Raw genomic sequence first — 18,912 nt, 5'->3', positions numbered from 1 at the left:
CTAGTTTGGGTCACCCTCCATGACAGGAGATAGCTGTTGAAGTGAAAAAGAAAAAACTTTAGGAACAAAAGAGCATGAAACAATGTGTACAATAAGCCCAACTCCAAAGAACATGAAAGCTTTTAGAAGAGCCAGAAAGGAATATCTCTAGGTTTGGAGGGAAGCAGAAAATATGTTTATAATTGGATGTAGCAGAAAGGGGAGATAGATGTTTCACAGCCACATCAGGAAAAGAAATAACATTTAAGGCTCAAATGAGAACACTCAGCCAATGACCAGAAAGTTTACAATGAATTTAACAAAATTTCAGTGTTTACGAATGAACAGGGCCAGAAATAGCCAAGCATTTTCATTGAAACAACTAATAAGGAAATGAGAAAACTTCATGTTTAAGGATTTTAGGGAATAATTACCATAAAGATTAAGGTGGACCTACATTTATGTGCTAGCCATTTACAAAAATCCTTGACAAACCATAAGTACCATATAGCTATAATAAATATGCATAGATTTTTTACAACATATCCAAGGCAGTTACACTTTTGCATATAAGGCCTTTCAATACATATAGTAATTCAGATATAATTCTTGATATTTTATCTACCAATGGGAAAGATAATTTACTATACTTGCATCCTTCAGAGTTGGATTATGCCAGCTGTTGCCATGTATCATGATCAGTCAGCCCGAGCTCCAGTTTAGGACTTTACAAATTGAAGCCTTTTTTTTCTCTCCAGGTTTTCCATTGTGTTCACTTCGAGACACCTTCACAGGTGGGCTCTGAAAATCGTCCAAGACTGAGAGGTTTTGATCATGCTGTTGCTCCTGTAAGGCCTCATCATTCAAATAGTAGTGAAGATGATGATGGAGGGACAGCATCAGCAGCAGAAGCAGTTGCAGTTGTAACAGTAGATGCTCCTTCAGCAGCTGGAGTTGAGGGAGGAGTTGGGGTAGGTGGAGGTGCAGCAAGTGTTGGACTAAGTAATAGTGGTGGTTCTAGAGGTTTATGTAGAGCAAATGCAAGACCAGAACCAGTTGAGGAGGCTTTAGGAAGAAGGAGGGAGGAAGACCACTATCTACTTCAGGAAGCAACTGCTGAAGATGAAGCTAGTGCTGTGGTAAATCCTGTTGATCATCAAGGAGAGAGAAACATTGAAAATAAATAAATATACACTAGTTAAAGTTTTTTTTTTATTACGACTTGCATCTGTGCAAGCAAATATAAATTTTTTAGAGAATTACGATGTGTGATGTACTCACCTGTATGTACTTGCAGCTTGCCAGATTTACTCCCTCCTAGCCTCATGGGCCCTGTTGTACCTGCTCTTAAAACTATTTATGGAGCCTGCCTCCACCACTTCTTTGTCATGGTCATTCCACTTCCTGACCACCCTGAGATTGAAGAAATAGCAATACTTCCTGACACCCCTATGGTTCATCCATGTCTTTAACATCCAGGTGTGTTCCTGAGTACCTGTTTCCCACCTTTCAGACAAGTCTATCCCTGTCTACCTTATCAATTCCTCTTGAGTATTGTATATGTTGTATCCTCTGTTATCATAGTCATAGCTTTTATAGTCATAAGAGTGAAAAAATCCTGTTCAAAACAAATTTCAAATTGATGTATTTTGGCATATTTTGTTGATACTTTTAGTGTTGGATACAGGGGAACCCCAACTTAATGCATCTTAAAAAATTATATGGGTATGAAGCAATTAGTTTTTCGCCTATTTTTGTATTCTGTTGTGCAGTTTAATTTTTTTTCCTCTTTAATATCTTACAATTTTGGATAGATACACATCTTGATTAGCATTAAGCAATTGAAAGGGGATGAAATTTCATTAATTACATACTTGTTTAATGCTTACTACTTGACTTTATGTTAATAATGCATTAATGATATTCAACAATGCAGTCATCATTGTATAGTGGCGGTTATGAATAATATACAAGATGTCTCGTCAGTACTATATTATTATTATTGGTATAATAAGTTATGATTTTCATATATTTCATCCATATTTGTCACGAACAATGGTCACATATTATCTTTTCTTGCCCACTGTAGCCTACATGCTCAGTGTCCTTGATATTTGCCATTTAACTCAGTGCCTGGTATGCATGTCATAATTAGAAAAGATCGTTTGATAGACTTTAGCAGTTTTCATGACTCCTAAATTAACAGTTCTTTTAAACAAAATTTGTGTTGAAAGATTTATAAATATGCTAGATTAAAATAGTAATCATTTGTCTGATGTTTGCTATTAGACTAAAGAACTTCAAGAATATATAACTGGTCTTACCACAAAGATCTTATTCCTAAAATATAGAGAATTAAATCTCAGGTTAATCAGAGCAAACTATAATTGCATTTATTTTTTAATTCCTATGAATGATTAAAATTGTTTTAGTTTTTTACTTTTTATAGTTAAGCATTACAATTATGAACTTGCATTAATTCGACCTGTTGTATATCCAACTCTTCTTTCGTGGTACTGCTACTTAAAAATGCACATATTTTTATGTTCAGTTTTTTTGTAGAAAAAAGGCAGATTCTAGTGTAGTGTAATAGAAATTGTGATACTCTCAAAGAAAGTATAAACAATTTACTTGTCTGAAATGGGAGATATCCTTTATATTAGTATTCAACACTTGACAAAATATAATTAACAATACAGAAATGAACAGAAATTTCATACACTGCCTGTGACATAAAAAGAAGTTTATTGCTCATTACCAGCTTATCCATGGTTCTGAGGATCTGCACCAGATTTAAGTAGATAAGTTATATTTTGCAGTATACATAATTCTTTTTCTTTCTTTCTTCTTTCAACACACCAGCCGTATCCCACCGAGGCGGGGTGGCTCAAAAGGAAAAACGAAAGTTTCTCCTTTTACATTTAATAATATATACAAGAGAAGAGGTTACTAGCCCCTTGCTCCCGGCATTTTAGTCGCCTCTTACAACACGCATGGCTTACGGAGGAAGAATTCTGTTCAACTTCCCCATGGAGATAAGAGGAAATAAACAAGAACAAGAACTATTAAGAAAATAGAAGAAAACCCAGAGGGGTGTGTATATATATGCTTGTACATGTATGTGTAGTGTGACCTAAGTGTAAGTAGAAGTAGCAAGACATACCTGAAATCTTGCATGTTCATGAGACAGAAAAAAGGACACCAGCAATCCTACCATCATGTAAAACAATTACAGGCTTTCGTTTTACACTCACTTGGCAGGACGGTAGTACCTCCCTGGGTAGTTGCTGTTTACCAACCTACTACCTAGGTGTATACATAATTGCCCATAATAAATGAATAATACTTTAAAAAATACTTATTATAATGATGGTAATCTTGGAAAGTTTGTGATTCGGAGGTAGTACTCCAGTGTCTTAGAATATTATTATAAACAGCATAGAGAAACAAGTAAAGTAGTGAGATAATATAGTGTGAAAGATCAAGGAAATATGATTTTATTAAATATGGTACCTCCCGTATTTACTATATTTACAAGTGTTAAATCAACATTGGCGGTGATTTAATGATCACTTTTGTCCCTTGCTGTCTCTTAAGCCTTGTTACAGTGTGTTGCTTATTAAGCTCTTTTGTTCTATGCTAGCATAGTTTGTGGTGTGATGCAAATAACATACATGAACACAGGCAACCTCACTTAGTGACACTACATTTATGCATTCATCATCATTTGACTTATATAAATATTAAGCATTTTTCTAATTTAGTATGAATGTTCCTTATGACAAATTAAAACTATAATTTTTTTGTTATTTTAGAAGCTATTTTTATAAATTTAATAAATTCAGACCTTCACATTTTAATGTAAGTTATTACAGTTTCAAACTTACTTAGTGGGTGTTCCATGGAAATAAAGATTGGAAGGTTAACCCAGTAATACTAAGCATGTTTGTGCTAGTGAATTTTAGCAGGGAAACCTCCTAAAACCTGAGTTTTAAACATTGCAATGTGGGGGTGGTTGGTGGCAATGGAGATGTGTTTGAGGACAATGTGTGGTGTGAATGTTATGCAGAGGATTCGGAGCTTAGGGAATGGAAAAAGGTGTGAGGTTACCAAAAGTATAATCCAGAGGGATGAGGATGGGGTTTTGAGATGGTTTGGACATTGAGAAAGGATGGAGCAAAATAAGTTGAATAGGAGGTAATATAAATCTAAGGTGGAGGAAAGGGAGGGGGGGTAGGGGCCATTCTAGAAAAAGTTGTAGAGGGGGGTAAAGGAAGTGTTTAGTATTAAAAGCTTAGTCATCCAACAGGCTTGTGTGAACGTGTTAAATACAAGTGAGTGAAGGCAAGTAGTTTTGATGATTTGATGTGCTGTTGGAGTTTCAGCAAAGTAATATTTATGACGGGATGCAGGTGTAACCAGTTAGTCAGAGGGTATGTAGAAGAAGAGGGAAATTAACAGTGAACATAGAAAAGAATAAGGTGGTTAGGGTAACAAAAAATCTAGGCAATGATAGATTGAATATTGAGTTGGAGGGAGGGAGTATAAAGGAAGTGGATGTATTTAAATATTTTGGAGAAGCCATGTCAACAGATGGGTCTATGACAGATGAGGTGAACCATGAAGGACAGGGAAGGGAATGTGGCTGGTGTGTTGAAGTATCTCTGGAAAGAGAGAAATTTATCAGTGGAGGCAAAAAAGGGAACATGGAGTATAGTGGTACCAACACTTTTATGTAGGTATGACTTTTGAATGCTGCTGTGAAAAGGAGGCTAAAGGGAGTGGAGATGTCATGTTTGAGAGCATTATGTGACTTGAATATCATTCAGAGAATTTAGAGTTTTTTTTTTTTTTTTTTCAACAAGTCGGCCGTCTCCCACCGAGGCAGGGTGACCCAAAAAAGAAAGAAAATCCCCAAAAAGAAAATACTTTCATCATCATTCAACACTTTCACCACACTCGCACATTATCACTGTTTTTGCAGAGGTGCTCAGAATACAACAGTCTAGAAGCATAAACATATAAAGATACACAACATATCCCTCCAAACTGCCAATATCCCAAACCCCTCCTTTAAAGTGCAGGCATTGTACTTCCCATTTCCAGGACTCAAGTCCGACTATATGAAAATAACCGGTTTCCCTGAATCCCTTCACTAAATATTACCCTGCTCACACTCCAACAGATCGTCAGGTCCCAAGTACCATTCGTCTCCATTCACTCCTATCTAACACGCTCACGCACGCTTGCTGGAAGTCCAAGCCCCTTACCCACAAAACCTCCTTTACCCCCTCTCTCCAACCCTTTCGAGGACGACCCCTACCCCGCCTTCCTTCCCCTATAGATTTATATGCTTTCCATGTCATTCTACTGTGATCCATTCTCTCTAAATGACCAAACCACCTCAACAACCCCTCTTCTGCCCTCTGACTAATACTTTTATTAACTCCACACCTTCTCCTAATTTCCACACTCCGAATTTTCTGCATAATATTTACACCACACATTGCCCTTAAACAGGACATCTCCGCTGCCTCCAACCGGATTATGGGATTATGAATAAGTATAATTTAGAGGTCTGAGGAGGAGTTGTTGAGGTGGTTAAGGCATGTGAAGAGGATGGACAACGATAGGTTGATTGAGAGGGGTGTATAAATCTAGGGTGGAAGACTCAAGGAAAAAGGGATCACCCCAGAAATGGTTCGAGGAAGGATTACAAGAGGCTTTGTATTTTATGAGCAGCATCCAGCAGGCTTGTATGAGCATGTTAAGTAGGAGTGCATTGAGACAAGTGGTTTTTAATGGATGTGCTGCTGGAGTGTGAGCAAGGTAACTATAATTAAAGGAATTCAGGGAAACCAGTTACCTTACTTGAGTTTGGAGATGGGAAGAACCTATATATGATTGCAGAGGTTGTGTTGAGTCTTAGCATCTGGACCTACCTCTCAACCTGCTGCTTGCCAGATTCTTTCAACTAGAATCATGGGCCCTGTCGTACTCATTCTTAAAACTATGTATCGAGCCTGCCTCTTCAAATCGTTAGTGCTCCCTCACTTAGAATATTGCTCAAGTGCTGACGGCCCCATTCAAAGCAGGAGAAATGTCGGAGCTGGAACAAATACGGAGATCGTTTATTGAGCCTGTAAAGCACCTAAACTACTGGGAATGCCTGCAAGGCTTGAACATGTATTCATTGGAGTGGAGGAGAAAGAGATAAATGATAATATATACCTGGAAAATACTCGAGAGCCAGGTCCCAAATCTGCACACTGCCATAGCAACATACTGGAGTGAGAGATATAGGAGGAAGTGTAAAATCAACCCAGTGAGGAGCAGGGGTGTGGTGGGGACAATAAGGGAACACTGTATCAACATCCGGGATCCCAGACTATTCAACATCTTACCAGAAGATATCAGAAATATGGCTGGAACAAGTGTAGAAGCCTTCAATAGGAAACTGGACAAGTATCTTCACCAGGTGCCAGATCAACCAGGCTGTGATGGATATGTGGGGCAGCAGGCCTCCAGCAGCAACAGCCTATTTGACCAGGCAAGCACCAGACAAACCTGGCCCCCATGGCTGGGCTCATAGAGTACATAAACTCTTGAAACTCTTCAAAGGTATATCAGAGGTACCACTTCATCGAGGTCATTCGACTTACTGACCAGTCTGAGTCTAAAGAAATACTTCCTGACATCATTGCAACTCGTCTGTCTTGAGTTTCCAGCTGTATCCCAAGTCCCTGTTTACTGCCTCTCAGATAGCCTGTCCCTGTCTGCCCATCAATTCCTCTGAGTATTTTGTATGTTATCATGTCTTCTGTGTGTTTGTGTGTTAAAAATATATTCACACATTCTGAGAGCCATCGAGATGTAGTTATTGACAGATATATTAGAGAGTCGTATATGGAGTGAAATATAGAGAGATGGTGGTATTAGTACGGTTTTGAGCCCAGCTTCCCAGTTTTTGTGTAAGGACTGCATGCTCAACAGAGCAAACAACCCGTTTCTCCTTGGCTTTAGAAATGGAAGTTGGTGATGGTGGTGTGTGATACTACCAGTCACATGTTTGTTTTGACAGGTATTGCATAGGGCCACATTAACACTTGCATATCAGTGAGCATCAACAACCAGAATTTAAGGTAATATAAATTTATTTCCTTTAACTTTTAGCCTATTTAAAAAAAAAATGGTTGCTCTTTTTTTTTTTTGAGCTTCAAGGAAAGAACCCATTTTTGCTATATGTTGTTTACTATGAATAAAGTCAGATTGGATAAAGCACTGCTGATTTTCAGAAACATAACCCATACATTTGTTGAGGGTCTGCTGTATATGTATGCATGCATATATGTGTATGTAGTATGTCAAATTTGCACAAGGTGTTTTGTTTTATGCTGCTGCATCGTCATGTGATGTGGATATCTGATGGTGTGAGATATTGACACAATGGTAGAGAGAGAGAAATGGGAATTGATGTGACCTGATATATACCTCACTTTTTCTTCGCCTCACCTCTGTTCACTACTTTATTAGCTCTCTGTCCATACCAGGTTCATCTGTTTGTCACTTGATAAAGCCCACTCTCTGGGCAAAATGTCATCAGTGTAGGTTCCATATAACTGCATTTGTCTCTCTCTACCATCATGTGATATGTTTGATTTTGGTTATGTAGCTCAGAGCTTGTAATGAATATTTCTTTGGTTGAGTCTGCATTATTGTAAATTCACTCTTAAGATCATTGACCACTTAAAACCACTTAAGATTTTCTATCATTAAGATCTTCTATCACTTAAAACCACTGTTAACTACCAGTATGTTGATATAGTAGTCAAGTTTGCTACACTTGGCAATTTAGTCAATAAAAAGTTTAAACATTACATATCAGTGTTGGTTATAGTACTGTATTTTATATATAAAAGGTATAGCACAATTTATTTGTTAGTCTCCTGTTCTGGTGTAGTTGCTGTGCATTTTTAAGTTAGTCAACTTTGATCATTTTTAGTTTTAAGTTTGAGAATAAGTTAGTGCTCATGTATCTACATATTACATACAACTAGCTGAATTAATTTATATAGCAAAAGCATGTCTTTATTTTCTTTTATCACTTTATCAGTAACTCTTTATCTGTAAGTTATATTATGCAGTGTGTGTGATGTTGTTATGCAGAGAATTCAGAGTGTGGAAATTAGGAGGAGGTGTGGAATTACTAAAAGTATTAATCAGAGGGCTGAAGAGGGGTTGTTACGGTGGTTTGGTCATTTAGAGAGAATGGATCAAAGTAGAATGACTTGGAGAGAGTATAAATCTGTAGGGGTAGGAAGGAGGGGCAGGGGTTGTCCTCGAAAAGATTGGAGGGAGGGGGTAAAGGAGGTGTTGTGGGTGAGGGGTTTAGACTTCCAGCAACCATGCATGAGTGTGTTAGATAGGAGTGAATGGAGACAAATGGTATTTGGAACCTGACGAGCTGTTGGAGCATGAGCAGGGTAATATTTAGTGAAGGGATTCAGGGAAACCGGTTATTTTATATAACTGGACTTGAGTCCTGGAAATGGGAAGTACAATGCCTGCACTCCTAATGAGGGGTTTCGTATATTGGCAGTTTGGAGGGATATATTGTGTATTTTTATACAGCGGATGGGTCTATGAAAGATGAGGTGAATCATAGAATTGATGAGGGGAAAAGGGCGAGTGGTGCACTTAGGAGTCTGTGGAGACAAAGAACTTTGTCCTTGAAGGCAAAGAGGGAATGTATGAGAGTATAGTTTTACCAACGCTCTTATGTGGGTGTGAAGCATGGGTGATGAATGTTGCAGCAAGGAGAAGGCTGGAGGCAGTGGAGATGTCATGTCTGAGAGCAATGTGTGGTGTGAATATAATGCAGAGAATTCGTAGTTTGGAAGTTAGGAGGAGGTGCGGGATTACCAAAACTGTTGTCCAGAGGGCTGAGGAAGGGTTGTTGAGGTGGTTCGGACATGTGGAGAGAATGGAGCGAAACAGAATAACTTCAAGAGTGTATCAGTCTGTAGTGGAAGGAAGGTGGGGTAGGGGTCGGCCTAGGAAAGGTTGGAGGGAGGGGGTAAAGGAGGTTTTGTGTGCGAGGGGCTTGGACTTCCAGCAGGCATGCGTGAGCGTGTTTGATAGGAGTGACTGGAGACAAATGGTTTTTAATACTTGACGTGCTGTTGGAGTGTGAGCAAAGTAACATTTATGAAGGGGTTCAGGGAAACTGGCAGACCGGACTTGAGTCCTGGAGATGGGAAGTACAGTGCCTGCACTCTGAAGGAGGGGTGTTAATGTTGCAGTTTAAAAACTAGTGTAAAGCACCCTTCTGGCAAGACAGTGATGGAGTGAATGATGGTGAAAGTTTTTCTTTTTCGGGCCACCCTGCCTTGGTGGGAATCGGCCAGTGTGATAATAAATAAAAAAAATACTTCTAAACTGTTGTATTCTGGGCACCTCTGCAAAAACAGTGATTATGTGTGAGTGAGGTGAAAGTGTTGAATGATGATGAAAGTATTTTCTTTTTGGGGATTTTCTTTCTTTTTGGGTCACCCTGCCTTGGTGGGAGATGGCCGACTTGTTGAAAATAAATAAATAAATAGATAAATATATAAATATATAAATATATAAATATAAATATATAAATTATAGATATATATCATAGAATTGAATTGATGAGGGAAAAAAGGTGAGTGGTGCATTGAGGTATATGTGGAGTCAAAAAACATTATCTATGGAGGCAAAGAAGGGAATGTATGAAAGTATAGTAGTACCAACACTCTTGTATGGGTGTGAAGCTTGGGTGGTAAATGCAGCAGCGAGGAGACGGTTGGAGGCAGTGGAGATGTCCTGTCTAAGGGCAATGTGTGGTGTAAATATTATGCAGAAAATTCGGAGTGTGGAAATTAGGAAAAGGTGTGGAGTTAATAAAAGTATTAGTCAGAGGGCAGAAGAGGGGTTGTTGAGATGGTTTGGTCATTTACAGAGAATGGATCAAAGTAGAATGGCATGGAAAGCATATAAATCTATAGGGAAAGGAAGGCGAGGTAGGGGTCGTCCTCGAAAGGGTTGGAGAGAGGGGGTAAAGGAGGTTTTGTGGGCAAGGGGCTTGGACTTCCAGCAAGCGTGCGTGAGTGTGTTAGATAGGAGTGAATGGAGACGAATGATACTTGGGACCTGACGATCTGTTGGAGTGTGAGCAGGGTAATATTTAGTGAAGGGATTCAGGGAAACCGGTTATTTTCACATAGTCGGACTTGAGTCCTGGAAATGGGAAGTACAGTGCCTGCACTTTAAAGGAGGGGTTTGGGATATTGGCAGTTTGGAGGGATATGTTGTGTGTCTTTATACGTATATGCTTCTAAACTGTTGTATTCTGAGCACCTCTGCAAAAACAGTGATTATGTGTGAGTGTGGTGAAAGTGTTGAATGATGATGAAAGCATTTTCTTTTTGGGGATTTTCTTTCTTTTCTTGGGTCACCCTGCCTCGGTGGGAGACGGCCGACTTGTTGAAAAAAAAAAAAATAAATATGTATATATATGTATGTATGTATATATGTATGTGTGTATATATATATATATATATATATATATATATATATATATATATATATATATATATATATATATATATATATATATATATATATAATATACATATATAATTTTTTTTTTTTTTTCAACAAGTCGGTCGTCTCCCACCGACACAGGGTGACCCAAAAAAGAAAGAAAATCCCCAAAAAGAAAATACGTTCATCATCATTCAACACTTTTCACCACACTCACACATTATCACTGCTTTTGCAGAGGTGCCCAGATTACAACAGTTTAGAAGCATATACGTATAAAGATTCACAACATATCCCTCCAAACTGCCAATATCCCAAACCACTCCTTTAAAGTGCAGGCATTGTACTTCCCATTTCCAGGACTCAAGTCCGACTATATGAAAATAACCGGTTTCCCTGAATCCCTTCACTAAATATTACCCTGCTCACACTCCAACAGATCGTCAGGTCCCAAGTATCATTCGTCTCCATTCACTCCTATCTAACACGCTCATGCACGCTTGCTGGAAGTCCAAGCCCCTCGCCCACAAAACCTCCTTTACCCCCTCTTTCCAACCCTTTCGAGGACGACCCCTACCCCTCTTTCCTTCCCCTATAGATTTATATGCTTTCCATGTCATTCTACTTTGATCCATTCTCTCCAAATGACCAAACCACCTCAACAACCCCTCTTCTGCCCTCTGACTAATGCTTTTATTAACTCCACACCTTCTCCTAATTTCCACACTCCGAATTTTCTGCATAATATTTACACCACACATTGCCCTTAGACAGGACATCTCCACTGCCTCCAACCGTCTCCTCGCTGCTGCATTTACCACCCAAGCTTCACATCCATATAAGAGTGTTGGTACTACTATACTTTCATACATTCCCTTCTTTACCTCCATAGATAACGTTTTTTGACTCCACATATACCTCAACGCACCACTCACCTTTTTTCCCTCATCAATTCTATGATTAACCTCATCCTTCATAAATTCATCCGCCGACACGTCAACTCCCAAGTATCTGAAAACATTCACTTCTTCCATACTCCTCCTCCCCAATTTGATATCCAATTTTTCTTTATCTAAATCATTTGATACCCTCATCACCTTACTCTTTTCTATGTTCACTTTCAACTTTCTACCTTTACACACATTCTCAAACTCATCCACTAACCTTTGCAATTTTTCTTTAGAATCTCCCATAAGCACTGTATCATCAGCAAAAAGTAACTGTGTCAATTCCCATTTTGAATTTGATTCCCCATAATTTAATCCTACCCCTCTCCCGAACACCCTAGCATTTACTTCTTTTACAACCCCATCTATAAATATATTAAACAACCATGGTGACATTACACATCCCTGTCTAAGACCTACTTTTACCGGGAAGTATTCTCTCTCTCTTCTACACACCCTAACCTGAACCTCACTATCCTCATAAAAGCTCTTTACAGCATTTAGTAACTTACCACCTATTCCATAAACTTGCAACATCTGCCACATTACTCCCCTATCCACTCTGTCATATGCCTTTTCTAAATCCATAAATGCAATAAAAACTTCCCTACCTTTATCTAAATACTGTTCACATATATGCTTCAATGTAAACACTTGATCTACACATCCCCTACCCACTCTGAAGCCTCCTTGCTCATCCGCAATTCTACATTCTGTCTTACCTCTAATTCTTTCAATTATAACCCTACTGTATACTTTTCTTGGTATACTCAGTAAACTTATTCCTCTATAATTTTTACAATCTCTTTTGTCCCCTTTCCCTTTATATAAAGGGACTATACATGCTCTCCTTCAATCCCTAGGTACCTTCCCCTCTTTCATACATTTATTAAACAAAAGTACCAACCACTCCAACACTATATCCCCCCCTGCTTTTAACATTTCTGTCATGATCCCATCAGTTCCAGCTGCTTTACCCCCTTTCATTCTACGTAATGCCTCACGTACCTCCACCACACTTACATTCTGCTCTTCTTCACTCCTAAAAGATGGTGTACCTCCCTGGCCAGTGCATGAAATTACCACCTCCCTTTCTTCCTCAACATTATATATATTTATTTATTTTTAACAAGTAGGCCATCTCCCACCAAGGCAGGGTGACTCAAAAAGAAAGAAAATCCCCAAAAAGAAAATACATTCATCATCATTCAACACTGTCACCTCACTCACACATAATCACTGTTTTTGCAGAGGTGCCCAGAATACAACAGCTTAGAAGCGTATACATATAAAGATACAACATATCCCTCCAAACCGCCAGTATCCCGAACCCCTCCTTTAGAGTGCAGGCACTATACTTCCCATTTCCAGGACTCAAATCGGGCTATATAAAAATAACCGGTTTCCCTGAGTTCCTTCACTATATATATATTTGTATATATATATTATACCTCTCTCTCTCTCTCTCTTGTCCAATTCTGTTGCTATATTTATGTCGTAATCTTAGTTCAAGACTTTTACCCAGTTTGACTGTAATGAACTTTATTTATTTATTACTACAGTGATTATACAACATTTCCTTGTTGTGAGAAGATAGTAAGTACTGTAAAAGGTATATTGGGAATGTCTAGGCGAGATGGTATATATGTACAGTGGACCCCCGCATAACGATCACCTCCGAATGCGACCAATTATGTAAGTGTATTTATGTAAGTGCGTTTGTACGTGTATGTTTGGGGGTCTGAAATGGACTAATCTACTTCACAATATTCCTTATGGGAACAAATTCGGTCAGTACTGGCACCTGAACATACTTCTGGAGTGAAAAAATATCGTTAAACGGGGGTCCACTGTACTTATATCAGTGCAGCTATTATGTGTATATAAATGGTTATATATATAAATATACTGTATCTATAAGATTATTTACTCGAGCATTATTTTAGTGATTTTTTTATTTTCATTATGAAAACTTTTAATGTAAATAATATTGTATAGTAAAAACTAAATTATAGTTGTTCATTTTCCAGTGAACTCCATCCATGAGGGCCAAGTGTTGGTCTGCAGGAGATATCAGTGCCTGGCTTGCTTGTTATTATATTTTTAACTTGTGTACACACAGTTGAAAATTTGGATTTTCCAATATAATGGCATAATGCTGATGAAGGCAATACATTTTGACCAGAGCATGATTTAAGGTAACTATGAAGCATGCAAATATGGTAGATATATTTTTTATGTAATGTACTATAAGGATATATTTAAAAAAAATTACTTTATTATTTATGTACATATTATATACACTGTTGCACAAAAATTATTTCAAGAGAAAAATTTGGATATGTGAGCAATTTGGGTTGCTCAGTACTAGTTATAATATTGGGAGATCTCTAATGACTGTACTTAACTGTTAAGTAAATACATACTCACAAAATTACCACAAGATTGTATAAGTGTAATTTAAAAATTGCTAAGCATGTATACCAAGATTTTGGTGAGTAATCTAATTTATAAATTACCAATTAAGCAAAAAAAAATTGCAAAACAGTGTTAAATTAGAATTATTTAAGATTTTTTTTGTTTTTTATTACCTGTATTAGGATTTTGTGGGCACATAAATAGTATGTACTCCATATCAGTGTTGTTTTGTTGAGAACTATTCTAACTTACCCAAGCTCACCTTTGTGATATGCTCAGTGTTTTGCTCATAGTTTGTATACATGTGTAAATGGATTTTCATGCTAAGCGGAATACATGAATATTGTAGCAACAATAAATGAATGAATGAATGAGATTTACTTTAGGACTTCAATTTTGGGGGTAAGAAGTATGATGCCAGCACATTGAAAGATGGCTGAGAGAATCAAATCTCTTTCACAGTCACATCAGAAGAAAAAGAAAACAAAGGTTGAAGTGATAACACAAAAAAAGAACAGAGATGGAAATAAAAAGGCTATGCAATGAGCTTTATTAAGTGTGTGTGTAAAATGAGCAAGGACCAGTACCAGAGATAGAAGGGAGCATAAGCCAAGTGTAAATGGCACTATCAAGAACTGAAAGAAACAGTGTTAAAATGAGAGAGCTCATGGTAGAACTTGGCACGTCAAAAGCAGGACTTAATGGATCATTACATAACACAGTTGGAATTCCTATTTCTGGCTGTGTACTTTTTCACTCGACCCTTTTCCCGGTGAGACGTACAGTGAAAGTACACGTGTGTGCAATGATGTTTTTCATTCTTGTTTTTTCCAGTCATACTCTTATACTGCAGCCAGTATCTATTTAGACAAGTGATGCACTGTCTGCTCTCTCTATCTTTTCACTCTATGCTCCTTGTCTGTAACTAACATGTACTCTCTGATTTTTTCCTTATCTACACCACTTCTGTTATTGAGTGATTTTTAATCCTTAAGCTGCCAGTGATGTAAGTTTATCCCATCTGGGGAAATGACATTGACTTAAATTTTCACCAAAATTTTAAGGTCTCCAAAATGGCCCTGATTGGCCTGGTTAGGACTAAAGCAGACAGAACATGTCTGTGTTGTGGTTGTGCTCTATATAAAAAATTGTGTTCACAGGACATTGTGGGAGCCAGTAAATACCATTTACATTAGTGTTTACATTTGTTTAGTGTTATTAAATATTATATTTTATATTATCACACTGGCCGATTCCCACCAAGGCAGGGTGGCCCGAAAAAGAAAAAAACTTTCACCATCATTCACTCCATCACTGTCTTGCCAGAAGGGTGCTTTACACTACAGTTTTTAAACTGCAACATTAACACCCCTCCTTCAGAGTGCAGGCACTGTACTTCCCATCTCCAGGACTCAAGTCCGGCCTGCCGGTTTCCCTGAATCCCTTCATAAATGTTACTTTGCTCACACTCCAACAGCACGTCAAGTATTAAAAACCATTTGTCTCCATTCACTCCTATCAAACACGCTCACGCATGCCTGCTGGAAGTCCAAGCCCCTCGCACACAAAACCTCCTTTACCCCCTCCCTCCAACCCTTCCTAGGCCGACCCCTACCCCGCCTTCCTTCCACTACAGACTGATACACTCTTGAAGTCATTCTGTTTTGCTCCATTCTCTCTACATGTCCGAACCACCTCAACAACCCTTCCTCAGCCCTCTGGACAACAGTTTTGGTAATCCCGCACCTCCTCCTAACTTCCAAACTACGAATTCTCTGCATTATATTCACACCACACATTGCCCTCAGACATGACATCTCCACTGCCTCCAGCCTTCTCCTCGCTGCGACATTCATCACCCACGCTTCACACCCATATAAGAGCGTTGGTAAAACTATACTCTCATACATTCCCCTCTTTGCCTCCAAGGACAAAGTTCTTTGTCTCCACAGACTCCTAAGTGCACCACTCACTCTTTTTCCCTCATCAATTCTATGATTCACCTCATCTTTCATAGACCCATCCGCTGACACGTCCACTCCCAAATATCTGAATACGTTCACCTCCTCCATACTCTCTCCCTCCAATCTGATATTCAATCTTTCATCACCTAATCTTTTTGTTATCCTCATAACCTTACTCTTTCCTGTATTCACCTTTAATTTTCTTCTTTTGCACACCCTACCAAATTCATCCACCAATCTCTGCAACTTCTCTTCAGAATCTCCCAAGAGCACAGTGTCATCAGCAAAGAGCAGCTGTGACAACTCCCATTTTGTGTGTGATTCTTTATCTTTTAACTCCACGCCTCTTGCCAAGACCCTCGCATTTACTTCTCTTACAACCCCATCTATTAAATATAAGTGAAATATTACATGAAAACATATATAGGTGTAAAATATATATTTTTTTTGACATGTCAGCCATCTCCTACTGAGGCAGGGTCACCCAGAAAAGAGAGAGAAACACTGTCACCATCACTTAGCACTTTCACCATCATTTACACATAATCACTGTCTTTGTTTTCCTTTTGCATTCCCTTACCACTCTTTTCACACCTTTTTCTTACTCTCCATATACTCCACCCTTCTTATTTCACTTCTGCTTTGTAAAAACTTCTCATAAGCAACCTTATTCTCTTTTATCACACCCTTTACCTCATCATTCCACCAGTCACTCCTCTTTCCTCCTGCACCCACCCTCCTATAGCCACAAACTTCTGCCCTGCATTCTAACACTGCATTTTTAAAACTATCCCACCCTTCTTCAACCCCCATATTACCTATACTCTCATTAGCCCACCTTTCTCCCAGTAGCTTATATCTCACCCTAACTTCCTCCTCCCTTAGTTTGTAAACTTTCACTTCTCTCTTACTTTCTGTTGCCATTTTTTTATTGTCCCCTCTACCTCTTACTCTAACTGTAGCTACAACTAAATAATGATCCGATATATCTGTTTCCCCTCTATAAACGTGTATATCCTGAAGTCTCCCCAACAGCCTTTTATCCACCAATACATAATCTAATAAACTACTTTCATTATGTTCTATATCATATCTTGGATACTTATTTATCCTCTTTTTCTTAAAATGTGTATTGCTTATTACTAAAGGCCCACCATTTTCATTTACCCCTGGCATCCCAAACTTTTTTTTTTTTTTTTTTTTTTTTCAACAAGTCGGCCGTCTCCCACCGAGGCAGGGTGACCCAAAAAAGAAAGAAAATCCCCAAAAAGAAAATACTTTCATCATCATTCAACACTTTCACCACACTCGCACATTATCACTGTTTTTGCAGAGGTGCTCAGAATACAACAGTCTAGAAGCATACACATATAAAGATACACAACATATCTCTCCAAACTGCCAATATCCCAAACCCCTCCTTTAAAGTGCAGGCATTGTACTTCCCATTTCCAGGACTCAAGTCCGACTATATGAAAATAACCGGTTTCCCATCCCAAACTTACCTGCTACTATTTCCACAACAGTTTTACCCGGTAGATTACTTCCTGGTAAAAGTAGGTCTTAGACAGGGATGTGTAATGTCACCATGATTGTTTAATATATTTATAGATGGGGTCGTAAAAGAAGTAAATGCTAGGGTGTTCGGGAGAGGGGCGGGATTAAATTATGAGGAATCAAATACAAAATGGGAATTGACACAGTTACTTTTTGCTGATGATACTGTCCTTATGGAAGAATCTAAAGAAAAATTCCAAAGGTTAGTGGACGAGTTTGGGAGAGTGTGTAAAGGTAGAAAGTTGAAAGTGATCATGAAAAAAGAGTAAGGTGATGAGGGTATCAAATGATTTAGAAGAAAAATTGGATATCAAATTGGAGAGGAGGAGTATGGAAGAAGTGAATGTTTTCAGATATTTGGGAGTTGACAAGTCATCGGATGGGTTTATGAAGGATGAGGTTAATCATAGAATTGGTGAAGGAAAAAAGGTGAGTGGTGCATTGAGGTACATGTGGAGACAAACGTTATCTATGGAGACAAAGAAGGTAATGTATGAAAGTATAGTGATACCAACACTATTATATAGGTGTGAAGCTTGGGTTGTAAATGCTGAAGTGAGGAGACGGTTGGAGGCAGTGGAGATGTCCTGTCTAAGGGCAATGTGTGGCGTAAATATTATGCAGAAAATTTGGAGTGTGGAAATTAGGAGAAGGTGTGGAGTTAATAAAAGTATTAGTCAGAGGGCTGAAGAGGGGTTGTTGAGGTGGTTTGGCCATTTAGAGAGAATAGATCAAAGTAGAATGACACGGAGAGCGTATAAATCTGTAGGGGAAGGAGGGCGGGGTAGGGGTCATCCTCGAAAAGGTTGGAATGAGGGGCTAAAGGAAGTTTTGTGGACGAGGGGCTTGGACTTCCAGCAAGCGTGCGTTAGCGTGTTAGATAGGAGTGAATTGAGACGAATGGTATTTGGGACCTGATGAGCTGTTGGAGTGTGAGCAGGGTAATATTTAGTGAATGGATTCAGGGAAACCGGTTATTTTTATATAGCCGGACTTGAGTCCTGGAAATGGGAAGTACAATGCCTGCACTTTAACCCTTTCAGGGTTTCCGACGTACTAGTACGGCTTACGCACCAGGGTTATTGACATACTAGTACGCCTAAATTCTAGCGCCTTCAAATCTAGCGAGAGAAAGCTGGTAGGCCCACATATGAAAGAATGGGTCTATGTGGTCAGTGTATACAGTATAAAAAAATATCCTGGAGCACACAGTGCATAATGACAAAAAAAACTTTGACAGTGTTTTTGGTTTAAAACAGCAACTTTGCACTGTATTTTTGTATGGTATTTTTGGTTGTATTCTAGTTTTCCTTCTCTCATTTTATAGAATGGAAGACATATTACAGAAATTGAGATGATTTTGATTGGTTTTACAATGAAAAGTACCTTGAAATTGAGCTCAAAGTAGCAGAAATGTTCGATTTTTGCCAAAGTTCAAAAGTAAACAAATCATGCCACGCATCCAATACACGTCAACT

At 38.5% G+C, this 18,912-nt stretch overlaps 1 protein-coding gene across 12 annotated transcripts in view; it reads left to right on the top strand.

Annotated features, from left to right (window-relative positions):
* The window catches only part of BTBD9 (BTB (POZ) domain containing 9), a 131,873-nt gene that overhangs the window by 88,209 nt on the left and 24,752 nt on the right, over window positions 1-18,912 (top strand). For 10 of the 12 annotated variants that reach the window (XR_011393415.1, XR_011393414.1, XR_011393416.1 and 7 more), the window contains exons 11-12: window positions 738-1,458; window positions 13,526-13,693. Coding sequence is in view for 1 of the 12 variants with exons in the window: in XM_070095919.1 (XP_069952020.1) it covers window positions 738-950; window positions 13,526-13,528 (216 nt within the window). In the remaining 11 variants the exon portion in view is untranslated. Of the gene's footprint in view, window positions 1-737; window positions 1,459-13,525; window positions 15,133-18,912 lie in introns of those variants that run through there. The other 2 variants (XR_011393419.1, XM_070095919.1) reach the window with 2 other exon arrangements.

The sequence above is a fragment of the Cherax quadricarinatus genome, chromosome 51 (assembly GCF_038502225.1).
Source record: "Cherax quadricarinatus isolate ZL_2023a chromosome 51, ASM3850222v1, whole genome shotgun sequence".
NCBI lineage: Eukaryota > Metazoa > Arthropoda > Malacostraca > Decapoda > Parastacidae > Cherax > Cherax quadricarinatus.
This window is presented reverse-complemented; position numbering and strand designations above follow the sequence as displayed.